Below are 12,833 nucleotides of genomic sequence, written 5' to 3' on the forward strand. Positions count from 1 at the left end.
AACATAATAAGGCATAATGTGATAATGACAAAGTGATAGTGACACACAAAGTATAGTTTCATCAGAGTTCGTATTCAGTGAATATCCAATTCAAATATAATTTTAGACAGAAAATGTTCCTTGAAAAAACTCTGAAGAATATCCATTCAGTATTAAAACTGCTAATACTAGATGCTGCCATTTCTATAAAACAAAACAGCAAAAGAAGAATGTGTATGAAATAAAACTTCATTCTTAAAAGCAGCTCCACAAACAGTTCAAGAAAGTTAATCTCATTCAGAGCCAGATTCTCAGCTCATGTAATCTAGTATAGCTCTACTGATTTCAAATGAGCTATGCTGATTTACATTGGCTGAGGATCTGTCCCTCTGTCTGAACATCATTTAACACTGCAGTCTGCACTACAGTCACACAGCCGTGTTCAATGGAGAACAAGGTTGGTCTCATGGCACAGGCATTCCTTGTTTCCAGCTGCTTCTACAGGTCTTCAGGTTCTTCACTTCAAAGAGAACAATCGAAACAAGGAGACCAAATCTCTCTCTCTTTCTACTAGAGGCTGGTCCTACATACAAAGTAGAGGAAACAGGAGCTCCCCTCAAGTACTAAATCCAATGAATGGGAAAGGAACACCATACATAATAGACTCCTCTATCAATGTAATCTACACTATGAAATAGTTTAAGAACCCCGATATAGGCAAATTTCAAATACAGAAAGTGTTAGATTTTATGTACGGATAAGACTTTCAGAACTACACTTATTCTTAGTCTGTCAACACAGTGGGCAAGCGGCTGCATCTTACATCTGGAAAGGACTTACCATATTGAAGGTATTACCATAATCCAAACAAAAATAATAATTTTCATGATTTTTATGAGCCAAGTGTTCTGCATGAGAACACAAGACAACTCATCAAAACTTTATTTCGTATAATGTCTTTCATACAAGCACTGACCTGAGGTAGCTTTACATAGTTAAAAAGATAGTGCATAGCATAATTTATAGGGAAAAATAATGCAAATAAAACCAAAACCCTGCACAGTAAATGTGCCAAATATTTAGTCATGAGACCAATAACAGAGGCCAAGAGAAACCAAAGATAGCTAGCAAAATGAATATTGTTAGATTTTAAGATAACTGTTAAAAGATGGAGCATTAATGGGGCAGAAAGGCTGTTCCAGATGGAAAGAGCTGCAGACTCTGACCATGGAATGTTTTGGAGAAGGGGAGATAAAGCTGGGAAGTAAAAGGGAACAAGAACATAGTAGTTTTGTTTTTAAAGAAAGCAGAGTAAACGTAAACTCAAAAATGAAATGAATGGAAAGATAGTGGAGGTGTTTGAGAAAAGAGTGAAGGGATGTATTTCTTCATGCAGACAAGAACGCAGGCAGTTGCATCCTGCACATGTTACACGTTGGACAGTTGGGACTTGGAGGTCACAAAAGAGCTGCAGCCATCAAACCAAGAGGCAACAATGGCATTAATGAGGATTTGAACATAGGCTGTAAGCAACATACATGAACCAGGTTGTGGAGATGCTAGATGCAGACTAGAGTATATTTAGGAGAAAGAAAAAAAAAGTTACATTACCTCAGGTATTTCAAATCTTAGCTGGAATTCTGTCATATTCTTCAAAGATTCTTGCTTCTGTAACCTTTTCCTTCTGGCACTGTTAACCCTGGTCAGAGAGCCAGAAGATGCTTCAAAAAATGGCATCTCCTCCACAGGACTGGTGGGGGCATCATAAAATTCTTCTTCCGATTCTAAATTTAAAGTTTTATTAATGATCACTTCATGACTATTTAAATTTCATACCAACAGTTATTTTGCAATAATATAGTACAGAATTTATTTGAAATATCATCTGTGGACAATTACACATGAATATGGTAAGATTATCTAGTAAATAATTAGATACAATCAACGATAAGGTTAAAGCTTTTAAAGGGCTCTTTGAATGAGTGTATTTTGGAAACGCCATTCTTTGATAAAGACTGAATGTGTGATATATAGAGAAGATATGTATGTGACAGAAGGTCTAAATGCACCATATAGAGCAAAACACAGGAATGAAATTAAAATAATGCCCAAGTAACTATTAAAATAAATGCTCAAACAGCTCCATGTACAATGTAATACAAGTAAAATCAGAAATATATCAATTTGACATCTAGTCTTTCTTTTAAAAAGTGACTTAAAAGTGGTTACAGATACATCTGCCCTTGGTCTGTCTGTCTCTCTCTCATCTTTTGTAATTTTAAGAAAATGTTTTACTCTCCATTGTTGCCATGTGAATAACTCACACAAACAAGTGGGGAAGTGAACTACACTCTGCATTGAGAGCACTCAGTGTAAATTTTTTAAAAAAAGGAGAATTATATTTTTCTCTAATCTTGTTTTAAATGATCATATATATTACATGTAAAAGTAAGCAAAAGTGGTCAGATGCTATTTTTATATTGATGATCTTTTACACATTTAAGGAGGTCTTTAATACTAGAAACATCATTAACCTATGTAACTAAAACTTTTTAAATGTAATCTACAAATGGGATTTTATAACTGCCTTATAAAAAATATGTATTCAAACGTGATTTGTCTCTCATGGCACATCTTCTATTTGATCGTTATTATTTCACTGCAGTATCATTCAGAAAAAAAAATCATGAGCTCGAATGGGGAAGCCTTAAGCAAGAGTATTTTCAACAGCAGCAAAAACATAAAATACTGGATTTTTTTTTTCTTTCTTTCTTTCTTTTTTTTTTTGCATGAACATCTCCTTGCCTTGCCCCAAATGTGCTCCTGTGTGAGAGTGCTCCTTTTAAAAAGAGCAAAAACTCTGCTGCACACAAACTTCCAAGTGGCTACCTATAAACATATTGTGTATTCTGAACTCATTATTAACTTATGCAGTCTCATGAATGTTTTCTGGCCATTAAAACAAATTTTGCACAAAGATTTTAAAAGAAAGTAAAAGGTAAATTAAACCCTCTCACACTTGAACCTACGACCATCCAGCATATTCAAAGCATAAGAAAGGAAACAGGCAGCAAAAAAAGTATCACCATTCCTGTTTGTTAGTAGACATACAATGAAATAGTCATGACACAACAGTTCTCTCCACATCACCTGAATCTTCCAACTGGGGAAGAAAATGATACATACTCAGAAGCTTGATCATATCTTTATGCTCAACATGAACTTATGAATCTGAGCCCCCAAATACTAACAAAAATAACTACACAACGCCACATTAGAATATTGTAGTTTTTTATGTTTACTTTTCACCATCTTTGTATTCTTAATATTGCACTTAATTTAATAATTTTTATTGACATATTATTGTACCTATTTAAGAAAATGTGCTCTAAAATAGTTTCTTTACCTGACTCAGTTAACGAATGAAGTTCCAAAAATGGAAGTACATTTTGTGAGACATGCGGTGTTGCAAGCAGAGGAGTTACTGCAATCTGAAACAGAAGACAACATGAAAAAAAAACTAATTTAAAAATATTTTAATTCAATTTTCCTGTCCATTTCGACTGACTACAGCTATTTCAGACAACTAATCTGTATATATTTTATGACTTTACAGTAATAAGAAAACATTTCTGTATCAATGATTTTTAATTATCTGTTAAAAATAACACCTTAAATCAGAAGTTTCCAAATTGTGGGCACGCCTTCCTGGGCATGAGGACCTGGCAGATCACGAAGGGCCAGGGTCAGCACGGGGCTCTGTCCAACAAGGGAAGTGGATGGGGCTCTGTGTGGGCAGTCCTGGCTGCCAGGACCTGGCTCCCTGCCTGTCTCACTCCCTCACTGTTACAGCTGCAGCAGCCACCAACTGGCAGTTACCCTCTTCTGCTGGGCAGGTCAGCAGAGACTCTGCAAGTGGGGAGTGGAAGGCTGAACACCAGGAGTACTGAGCCCCCTAATGGACAGGGCCCCCTCCTGATTCCAGTGCTTCAGGGCAGCCCAAGAGCACAGAGTGCTGTCCTCCTCCCCTGCCAGACAGAGCCTGGAGAAGTAAGCGAAGCAGGAGAAGTAGATGGGGCCATGCTGAAGGGCCAGGGTCAATACGGGGCTCTGTCTGGCAGGGGGCCAATACTCATGAGGTACAGCCTTATACTCTCCTCCTGACCCCAGCCCTTCAGCACAGCGCTCTGGGGAGCGAGATGGGCAGGACTTGGGTCCCAGCAGCCAAGACAAACCAAGTGCTGCAGGGAGCTGAAGGCTTCCTCAAGTGCCACACGGTTAGCAACCCCAATCTCCCTGGCTCCTGCCTCCTCCCCTACCCCTAAAGATTCTTGCCTGCTCCTACTGTGCAACTCCCCGTCTTTTGCCCCAGCCTCCTCTCCCCATAACTGTTCCTCCTGCCCTACTCCTAATTCCCCCATCTCCCCTACCTATTACCCCTCGCCTTCCACCTCACCATAAATTTCCCCTTCTATACCCAGCACAGCACCCCTTATACCTGCCACTACCCCTTACAGTCTTCTTTCTCTGCAGCTCTTGGCCCTGCTGTTAGCCACATAAGGAGAAGCGAAGTAGACCCTAAAAGTAGTAAGGGAGCCTACCCAAATCCCAGAACCCCCTATAATTTGAGCACTGCCACCAGCTGCACTTCATTTTTGGTTTTTACCAATTTTCTCCAGATTTTTAAATTAAAATAAAATAAGAGAAAATAAGGGCCATACTACGAATTCCCCTTCAGAAAGATCCTGTTGCTGCTGTTACACATGGGTTTTGTCCCTCAAATCACGAGATTACCAGAGCATAGTACCAAAACTTCCTTAACCAATGTGCTCATGCCAAGTCAGCACCTCCTAACTCCCACATGCTATATAGCTGATGTGAATGTGAGGTTTCACTCAGATGTTCTTTCTACTCTATTGGAGATCAATTGTTTTGGTGTTCGACAATTATGAGCGAATGGAATGTTTCGTGAAGTGAAAAATTGACATGCTGATTCTGGGGAAGGAATAAATAGAGCCATGAAAAATAGTAAATATCCTTCCTGCTTGGACTTGGGGTTCACATAGTCCTCGACTGCAATGTGTTGTTTGTGCTGGAGTTCTTGCTCAGAATAGCATGAAACCAAGAAAACTAAAGCGCCATTTGGAGACCAAACATCATGCCCTCAAAGATAAAACCACAAGATTTTTTTTTTTAAAAAAAACAAAAGCTCTTTCAACTGAAAGGACAGATGAATCAAAGAACACTGCCCTAAGCACTTTAAGCATCTGACGCGGTCTCTCGTCAAACACCAAGAAGTGGAAAGTTTCGTTTGATTGGTCACAGTCATGTGCTGCCAGCAGCGATTGAAATGGCATCGATAATATGGGGAAAGAAGATTGCTGACCAACAGAGTCTCATGCTACTATCTGAAAACACAGTTAGCTGTAGAATTGCTGATTTGGCAGGAGATATCAAGAAGCAGATCAAAGTAGTGAGATGCAGCCCTTTTTTCACACTACAAGTTGACAAGAGCACTGACTTTGCCAATGAAGCACAAATGATGGTTTTTATAAGATACATCTACTCATTTCAGATCAAAGAGACTTTATTTTGCTGTTCTGTCCCAACAAGAACTACTGCTGAAGAGTTGTTCAAAATTTTAGACCAGTACATGACGGATAAAAACATTTAGTAGAATCGTTGTGTCAAGATTTGTATGGATGGGGCAAAAGTCATGACTGGATGCAGTAGTGAACTTGTTGCTCAGATGAAAGCTGTTGCACCATACAGTTGCACAGAGAGGCACTAGCCATGAATGAAATGGCAAAAGCAGATGTCAGATGTACTGATCACTGCTCTCAAAGTTGTGAACTTCATAAAAGCTTGACCACCAAACGTATGCCTCTCCTCAGTGCTATGTGAAGAAATGGGATCGTTGCACCAAAACTTCTGCTTCATACAGAAGTTAGATGGCTGTCACATAGTAAATTTCTGGCAAGAATCTGCAAACTCAGGAAGGAGTGTCATGTTTTTGAGCAACTCTGAAACACCATTTCACAATTACTTCCATGACCAGCAATTCCAGGTTTTAGTGGGCTTTGTGGCTGACATTTGACAAGCTCAATTAACTTAACCTTTCATTGAAAGACAAGAACTGTAACAGTTTCTTTATGCACAAAAACAGAGATTTGCCAAAATCTTTTGCTACGGAGGGAGTATTTATATGCTGCAAGACAATGCAACTGTGTTCCCGATATGGTCTACTGTCATTATGGACTGTGAAATGTTCTAGAAGTTAAATATGTAATTCATCTTTGAATATTTGTCTCAGCTTTGCACACAATTCAGCAAATATTTTCCCAAGAGAGAAAGAAATGAATTGCAGGATTTCACCTGGGTCTGAAAGCGGTTTTCAGAGGATTTCATACCAAAGGTCAAGACTGGCATGAGTCTAAAAGAGAATTTGATTGACTTCGCTGATAACTCTGTTTTGAGAGAGAATTTAAAGCACACCTCTTGATTAGTTTTTTTCTCAGTTTAAAAAGAATTCCCCAAACACCATCAAAATACTTATTCATTTTGCCTCAAGGTATCTATGTGAAGTGAGCTTTTCTTCACTCACACACACACACTCACACATACAAAGTATAGAAGCCAGTTCAATGTAAAGGCTGATTTGCAACTGAAACTCTTCAAAATCAAACAGAGATTCCATAATTGTGCCAGCAAACAGGTTTATCCTACTCACTGAGACAAATGTAAGCCATTAAGTGTTCTTTTATGTCAGAAGTTTTCAATCTTTTTTCATTTGTGAACCCCTAAAAAATTTCAAATGGAGGTACAGACCCCTTTGGAAATCTTAAACACAGTCTGAGGACCGCCAGTGGTCTGCAGAGCACAGGTTGAAAACCACTGTTTTATGTTGATATTTACTCAGTAGAAGAACTGTGGTACTGTGCTATTTATGTTGCTTTCTGTCTAAGCAATATGGATTATTAGCCAAGAAAATAATATCCTCTTGTTTTGTGCAAAAATACTGTTTCTTAGTATGGGGGTGGCGGGAGGCGCATGCTCATGGGACATCAGTCTCCAAATTGGGGCTCAGCAAAAAAAAGTTTGGGACACTCTGCCTAAGGGTATTAAAATTTAGGGAGAGAGAAATGGGGCAAAACAAGGCCTCACAAATCAGGTGGAAGCAGCAGCTAATAGAAGCTCCTTTAAATGCTATAAGATGACAATGGAAGGTATGCAGAAAGGGCTGGAAGCTCTATTTCACAAATTCAAGAGGCAGGGAGAATGGAAAAGATGGACCTGGAGGGAGGGAGGAAGAGGACAGCTGGACCTGGAAGCTCTATCTTCACAGGGCTGGGAGAAACTAGAAGGCAGGGCAGGGTCTGGAGGCTCCCCCACAAGCCAGGGGGAGGAGAGAATGGAAGGAAGCACATACTAGAAAGCTTCCTCATCTCCCTTTGATCGCTCCCCATAAGCTTCAGAGACTACAAAGAACAGATGGTCCTCCTCAGACTTCCACACAGTACTGGAGAAAGTAGGAGGCAGCAGATGCTGGTGGAGCTTTTGATTGGGGATATACATTTCTATTCTAGTCTACATACGTTTTTATACCACAGTCATCACCGCGAAGTCTGAGCATTTTCCAGTAGCACATTAAGCAATACATCTGGACGGACGGACGGACACACACACACACAGAGCCCTTATATTAGAGAAGGTAAACGCAAAGAAATGTGTCTTGCACTAGGAGTGGAAAGTGGTAAGATTTGTGATCGACTGTAGTTCTCGGGGAAGTTCATTTGACAGTCTCAGATATAGACATAGACATATACATACACACACACACACACACCCCCCGAAAACATTCTGCAGAACCAAGCAGCAATTGGGAGCTAGAAGGAATTTTACCATGTGATCACTAAGAGAGACAGAGGAGCAGAAGACTGTGGGGAAATAGGAGTCTTCACTTCTCATTGGCGCCACTGTGATGACCATGACGAAAATCACTTTAGCTGAGAGATGTAAAAATCACCATGAAGCCAGATGCTCAAAGGTGACCCATCAGAGCTGACAATATCAGCTTTGAGACCTAGAGTGGTGTTGGGTCCCCAACTGGAAGGCACAATCTATTTATACCCTTTAGAAATCTGACTGTCACTGGGTTAGAACATACAGGCCAACTTTCCAACAGGGGTGGAAAGCTGAGATTGCAACCAAGTGAACTCTAAGAACTAACTGAGAAACCCAGCTCTTTTAGGTAGAGCAAGTATTCCAGATTGTCATGCACCTTAGCCTATCTATGATAGAGGGATGCTTCACTGCCTGGACCAGACCGAAAAAAAGCTTTCATTTCATAAAATAAATATATCTGGTGAATGGCTTTCGCCTGTTCAGTAAAATATTCCGAACAACGAAAGAGCAATCTGTTTCCCCTTGGGTTAACCACTCAGCATCCACGCAGTAAAGAGAGGGTTATGAGGATTTGGATGTAGAAAACATCTCTGATCCTGAGATTATGTGTCTCTGATCTGGGTAGGACAGAAAGCATTTGAGGGTCTGATAACCAGAGCTGCTTTGGCCAAGCAAGCACTATTTAAGAGCAATTTGATGTGGTGCTATGAATTGAGAACTACCGGGGAATTAAAGGAACGGGACGGAAAACATAAAGCAGGCTGCCCTTCCATTGTAATAAGAACATATCCATTATCGAAAGTGAACTGTGACACACTCTGGAACAGAACTGGTAGCATTTCCTGTTCTGTATTAGGGCAAACAGATCTACTACAGGTGTTCACCAAGTCTGGAATATCAAACTGACCACTTCAGTTTTGAGACCATTCATGATTCGTTCTGAAGCATCTGTTGAGGTGGTGTGCGAGGCAGTTCTGTATCACCAAAAGGTGTGAAGCTTTGAGTGTCACTGAGTTCTGAATGCAAAAATTCCTAAGACTTATTGCTTTCTGGCAAAACCAGTCCCATCTGGTTACCCCACTTATTTAAATAGAGCATTCGCAATGGTGTGGTCAATGAGAACTTATACCATACTGGCATTAACATGTAACAGGAAGCTTGGACAGGCCTCATAGACTGCGCTAAGTTTGAGTATATATATGTATACAGCCAGCTCCTGATTCAACCACAGGGCTTGGAGATCCCCTAAGTGTGCTCCCCAGCCTAAGGACAATGTCTGTTCCAAGAGGGAAGGGAAGGTGAGAAGGGAACCTCGCTGCAGACATTGGACAGATTCATCCACCAGTTCAATGAAGACACAACTCTGGCTGGTACATGAACCAGCGTGTCAAGTTGATGTTTTATTGGACAATAAATAGTCTTCAGCCACCCTGTATGAACCTCAGGTAGTCTGGTATGCTGAGTAAGCTACTATCTGTCCTAGGAGTCTCAGGCAATTTCTTACAATAGGGTAGACAGCTATATGAAAACAAGCATAGTCAAAAGCAGCATACCAATCATCAGGTTCTAGGGAAGGAATAATGGAAAGCAGGGAAACCATGCAAGACATTACTTTCTTGATAAATCTGTTTAAGTTTCACAGATCTAGGAGAGGGCCACAGGCCCCCTCTGGACATCAATATGAGGAGTAAGGAGTAAACCCCCTTTCCCCAGTGCCGTGAAAGTACTTCCACTATAGTTCCTAAATTGAGCAGAGTCTTTATCTCTTATTTGATAATAGACTCCTGAGTTTGATTGGTCACTGAAAAGCAATGGGCAAGGGAAGAAGGGATGGAGAGAAACTGATCTGTTTTAACAGCATTCCAAGCATCAAGGAAGCGAGAGAGCTTATTCCTTAAGGGAGCAGTACAGCAAGGAAGATCCCAATGGATTGATACGCTCGTCTCATCCAAAAAGTCAACAGGCTGTTTTGAGGTGGGTGGTTGCTCAGATGAAGCAACAGCAGAAGGTGGTCTCCTCCTCCAAGACTTATTTCTCCTTTTAATCTGATAAAGTTGTCTTGGGGGATAAAAGGCCTGCCTCTGCTCTACTGAGTACAATACTATTTTCTCTTAGGAGCTGGCATGTAGATGATCAAGGACCAGAATCCTTGAATCTGGAATCCTTGACAAAATGTAAAGCCTCCTGCACTTTTTCAAACAAGAGTTACATCCCTCAAAGGGTAGGTCCTCAATAGTTTGTTGAATTTTCATAGGTATGCTGAAAGACTGCAACCAAGAGGAACTACACATGGTCACTGCCATTGCCACCATCATCCTGGTCACTGTGCAAGCTACATCTAGTGCAGTTTGGAGGGATGTTCTCATGACCAGATGACCTTCAGCAAGTATCACCTGGAACAACTCATTGGATTTCTCCAGTAATATAGCCAAGAATTTGGACATCACATCCCAATAAATAAGAAAAATCACATATAATCAAAAGTCCTTGATTATTGGCTATATGAATTTGCAATCCTAACGTTGAATAAATCTGCCAACAAAGTCAGTCCTGTTTTTTTTTTTTTTTTTTTACTTTTTGTCCTTGGGGATAGATTTCATGAGGCCCTAGCACACTTTCATTAACTATCATAACGAAAGACCCAGGGGTCAGAAGGGAGTAAAAGTGTTCAAGTTCTTTGAAGAAACCCGGTATTTATACTCAATTCTTTTAACTATGGGAGGTAAGGATGAGGGTGTCTGCCAGAGCATCTCTGTAGGATCCAACATAGCTTTAATAATATGCAATGGCACCATATCAGGTGCAGTAGTGTGGAGGATGTACATCAACTTGTGTGGATTCTCCTGAACTAGCTCCACCTGTATGTCCGAAGATGTAGCCACCCTCTTAACCAGTTTCTGCTACATTTTATAGTCATCAGGTATTGGAAAGGAAGACTTCTGAATCAACACCTCATCTGGAGATAAAGTAGAATTCATGGGAAAGGGAGTGACTTCAGTGTGAGATAGTTGATTCTGAGCGTCCAGTTACATACTTTTCAGAAGGAATGATTCCTTCAAGGCAGCATGGTCTTGGGCCACAATGGGGGAGGCTGATCTTGAGGGGGGGTGGGGGCATACCCCAAGTATTCCAGTAGGAAGACTGGGGAAGACCATAAGGCCAAATATGACATCCCCATAAAGTTTTCTCTCTAAACCTGTACTTGTAGGCATGCCTAAGGCATACATGAAAGCACGTTTCTAAAGAAAGATGGAAAACCCAGGACTGTAATGTGTGAGTGGCATACAATCCAATCTCTGACTCTGAGTAGGAGGAGGAATAGCCTGTTGGACAACGTGGTGCAGTTGTGGGCAGACTCACTAGGGACTGAATGTGGGATTGATGTGTGGACATCAGTACCAAAGGAAACAAACGTACGTTTACAAGCAATCAGTACCAGCTGTCTGCATGGAAACCGCATTGGTGGCTTTTTCGCAGTCAGTGCCAAGGTGAAAAATGGTGGTGAGTCCAGGGCTGCAATGGTATGTACTCACACTGGTTCCAAGAGTGGTCCTAGAATTTGCATAGCTGAAGGGGACGGTCCATGTCTGTTTGTAATAGTGGAGAGTTCAGCACCAAGAAGCACAAGAGGTCCTCAGTCACCTCACAGGTCTCTGGCATTGTCAACACCAACAAGGCTGACAGCACTCCACTGTGTGGCACTGCTGAAATGGAGGCAGGCTCCACAATTGAAAGGGTAGTTAGTGCTGGTCTCAACAACAGCAAAGATGGCACTGGAGTCAGCGACAGCTATCCATCGGTATTGGTGAACACTGAGCTGGGTCTCGCACTCTAACCTTGATACCCAAGCAACTCTGTAAAGTATCAAATCAGGGAACAAGATTCTGAAACCTTTTTGGTGGCAGAGGAGGTATTCTTTGCGCTAGCTGTCTGAGGCTGCTTCCAAGTCTTCTGCCATTTGCTCATGGAACCCACAAAGGAGGGATATCATTTCCTTCGATGCTCCAATTGAGAAGGAGACTCAGACAAATCAAGAGACGCGCTCCTAGAAGGAGTAACATCTGTCCTGACAGGTACCCCTATAAAAAAATCTTCAGCTTTGGTGCACTGGGTATGCCTAAAGTTAAATGGAAATTTGCAATCACTTGAAGAAAAGCAGAAGATTGCCCATCCAGCATGTGCTAGACTTTTTTATTGGTATAGAATGAGGAGAGAACTAGCTTCTGAAGCCTGTGGTACAGAAGCAGGGACAATGCAAATTATCACCTTATTGTGAAAATACACTACCAAGATTCCAATGACAAAGTCCTCAGCTCAAATACATTGCAATCAGATGTCGGTATCTGCCTAAAAAATGCACCAGCTGAAAGTGGCTAGACAAGTGAGCTGAAACTTCTGCTTATAGCAAGGATAAATTGCTTGCTTTACTGTTACCTCAACAGCTTTACATGCAGAAGACTGGTGACCTCCTTCTCCCTCTAATGGGGCCCATGGTTGAGATGGCAAACTAGAATAGACAGGTGGGGACTGCTTCTAAATGCAAAAGACTGCAAGGGAGCAGCACGAGAGGCTCAGAGCTCTGGTCTCTTCTGGAAGTGGGGAACAGTAACTGCTGTGTACCGTGGAGCAAACAGCGTAATAAAGTGGCAGGGTCCTGAAGACAAGCAGAGAGATTCCCATCTACAACAAACTGACCTGGACCCAAATTTAAATCTTTTAAAAGGATTTATTTTTCTCTGTAGCTTAGGAAAAGCAGGACATCTCGAAACTTCTTGTCACTGGTTGCCAAGATGCAGTTTTCACTTGGTTGTGTTCCTAAAGGGGGAACCCAAACCATAACAAAGTAAATTATAGATTTGTTCCTGACTCTTCAGCTGCACAGCCAAGGTAAAACCGGAAGTTCTACTGACTAAAGCACATTATGTAATCAAGACAAGAGACTCTGCGGA

The 12,833-nt window shown here is 41.2% G+C and overlaps 1 protein-coding gene across 5 annotated transcripts in view; it reads right to left on the reverse strand.

Moving 5' to 3' along the window:
- The window catches only part of VPS13A (vacuolar protein sorting 13 homolog A), a 277,386-nt gene that overhangs the window by 158,226 nt on the left and 106,327 nt on the right, over positions 1-12,833 (reverse strand). For all 5 annotated transcript variants that reach the window (XM_074953217.1, XM_074953216.1, XM_074953215.1 and 2 more), the window contains exons 24-25: positions 3,386-3,470; positions 1,591-1,763 (exon numbers count right to left, since the gene is read on the reverse strand). In XM_074953217.1, the coding sequence (XP_074809318.1) occupies positions 1,591-1,763; positions 3,386-3,470 (258 nt within the window). The remainder of the gene's footprint in view (positions 1-1,590; positions 1,764-3,385; positions 3,471-12,833) is intronic.

This window comes from Natator depressus, chromosome 5, assembly GCF_965152275.1.
Source record: "Natator depressus isolate rNatDep1 chromosome 5, rNatDep2.hap1, whole genome shotgun sequence".
NCBI lineage: Eukaryota > Metazoa > Chordata > Testudines > Cheloniidae > Natator > Natator depressus.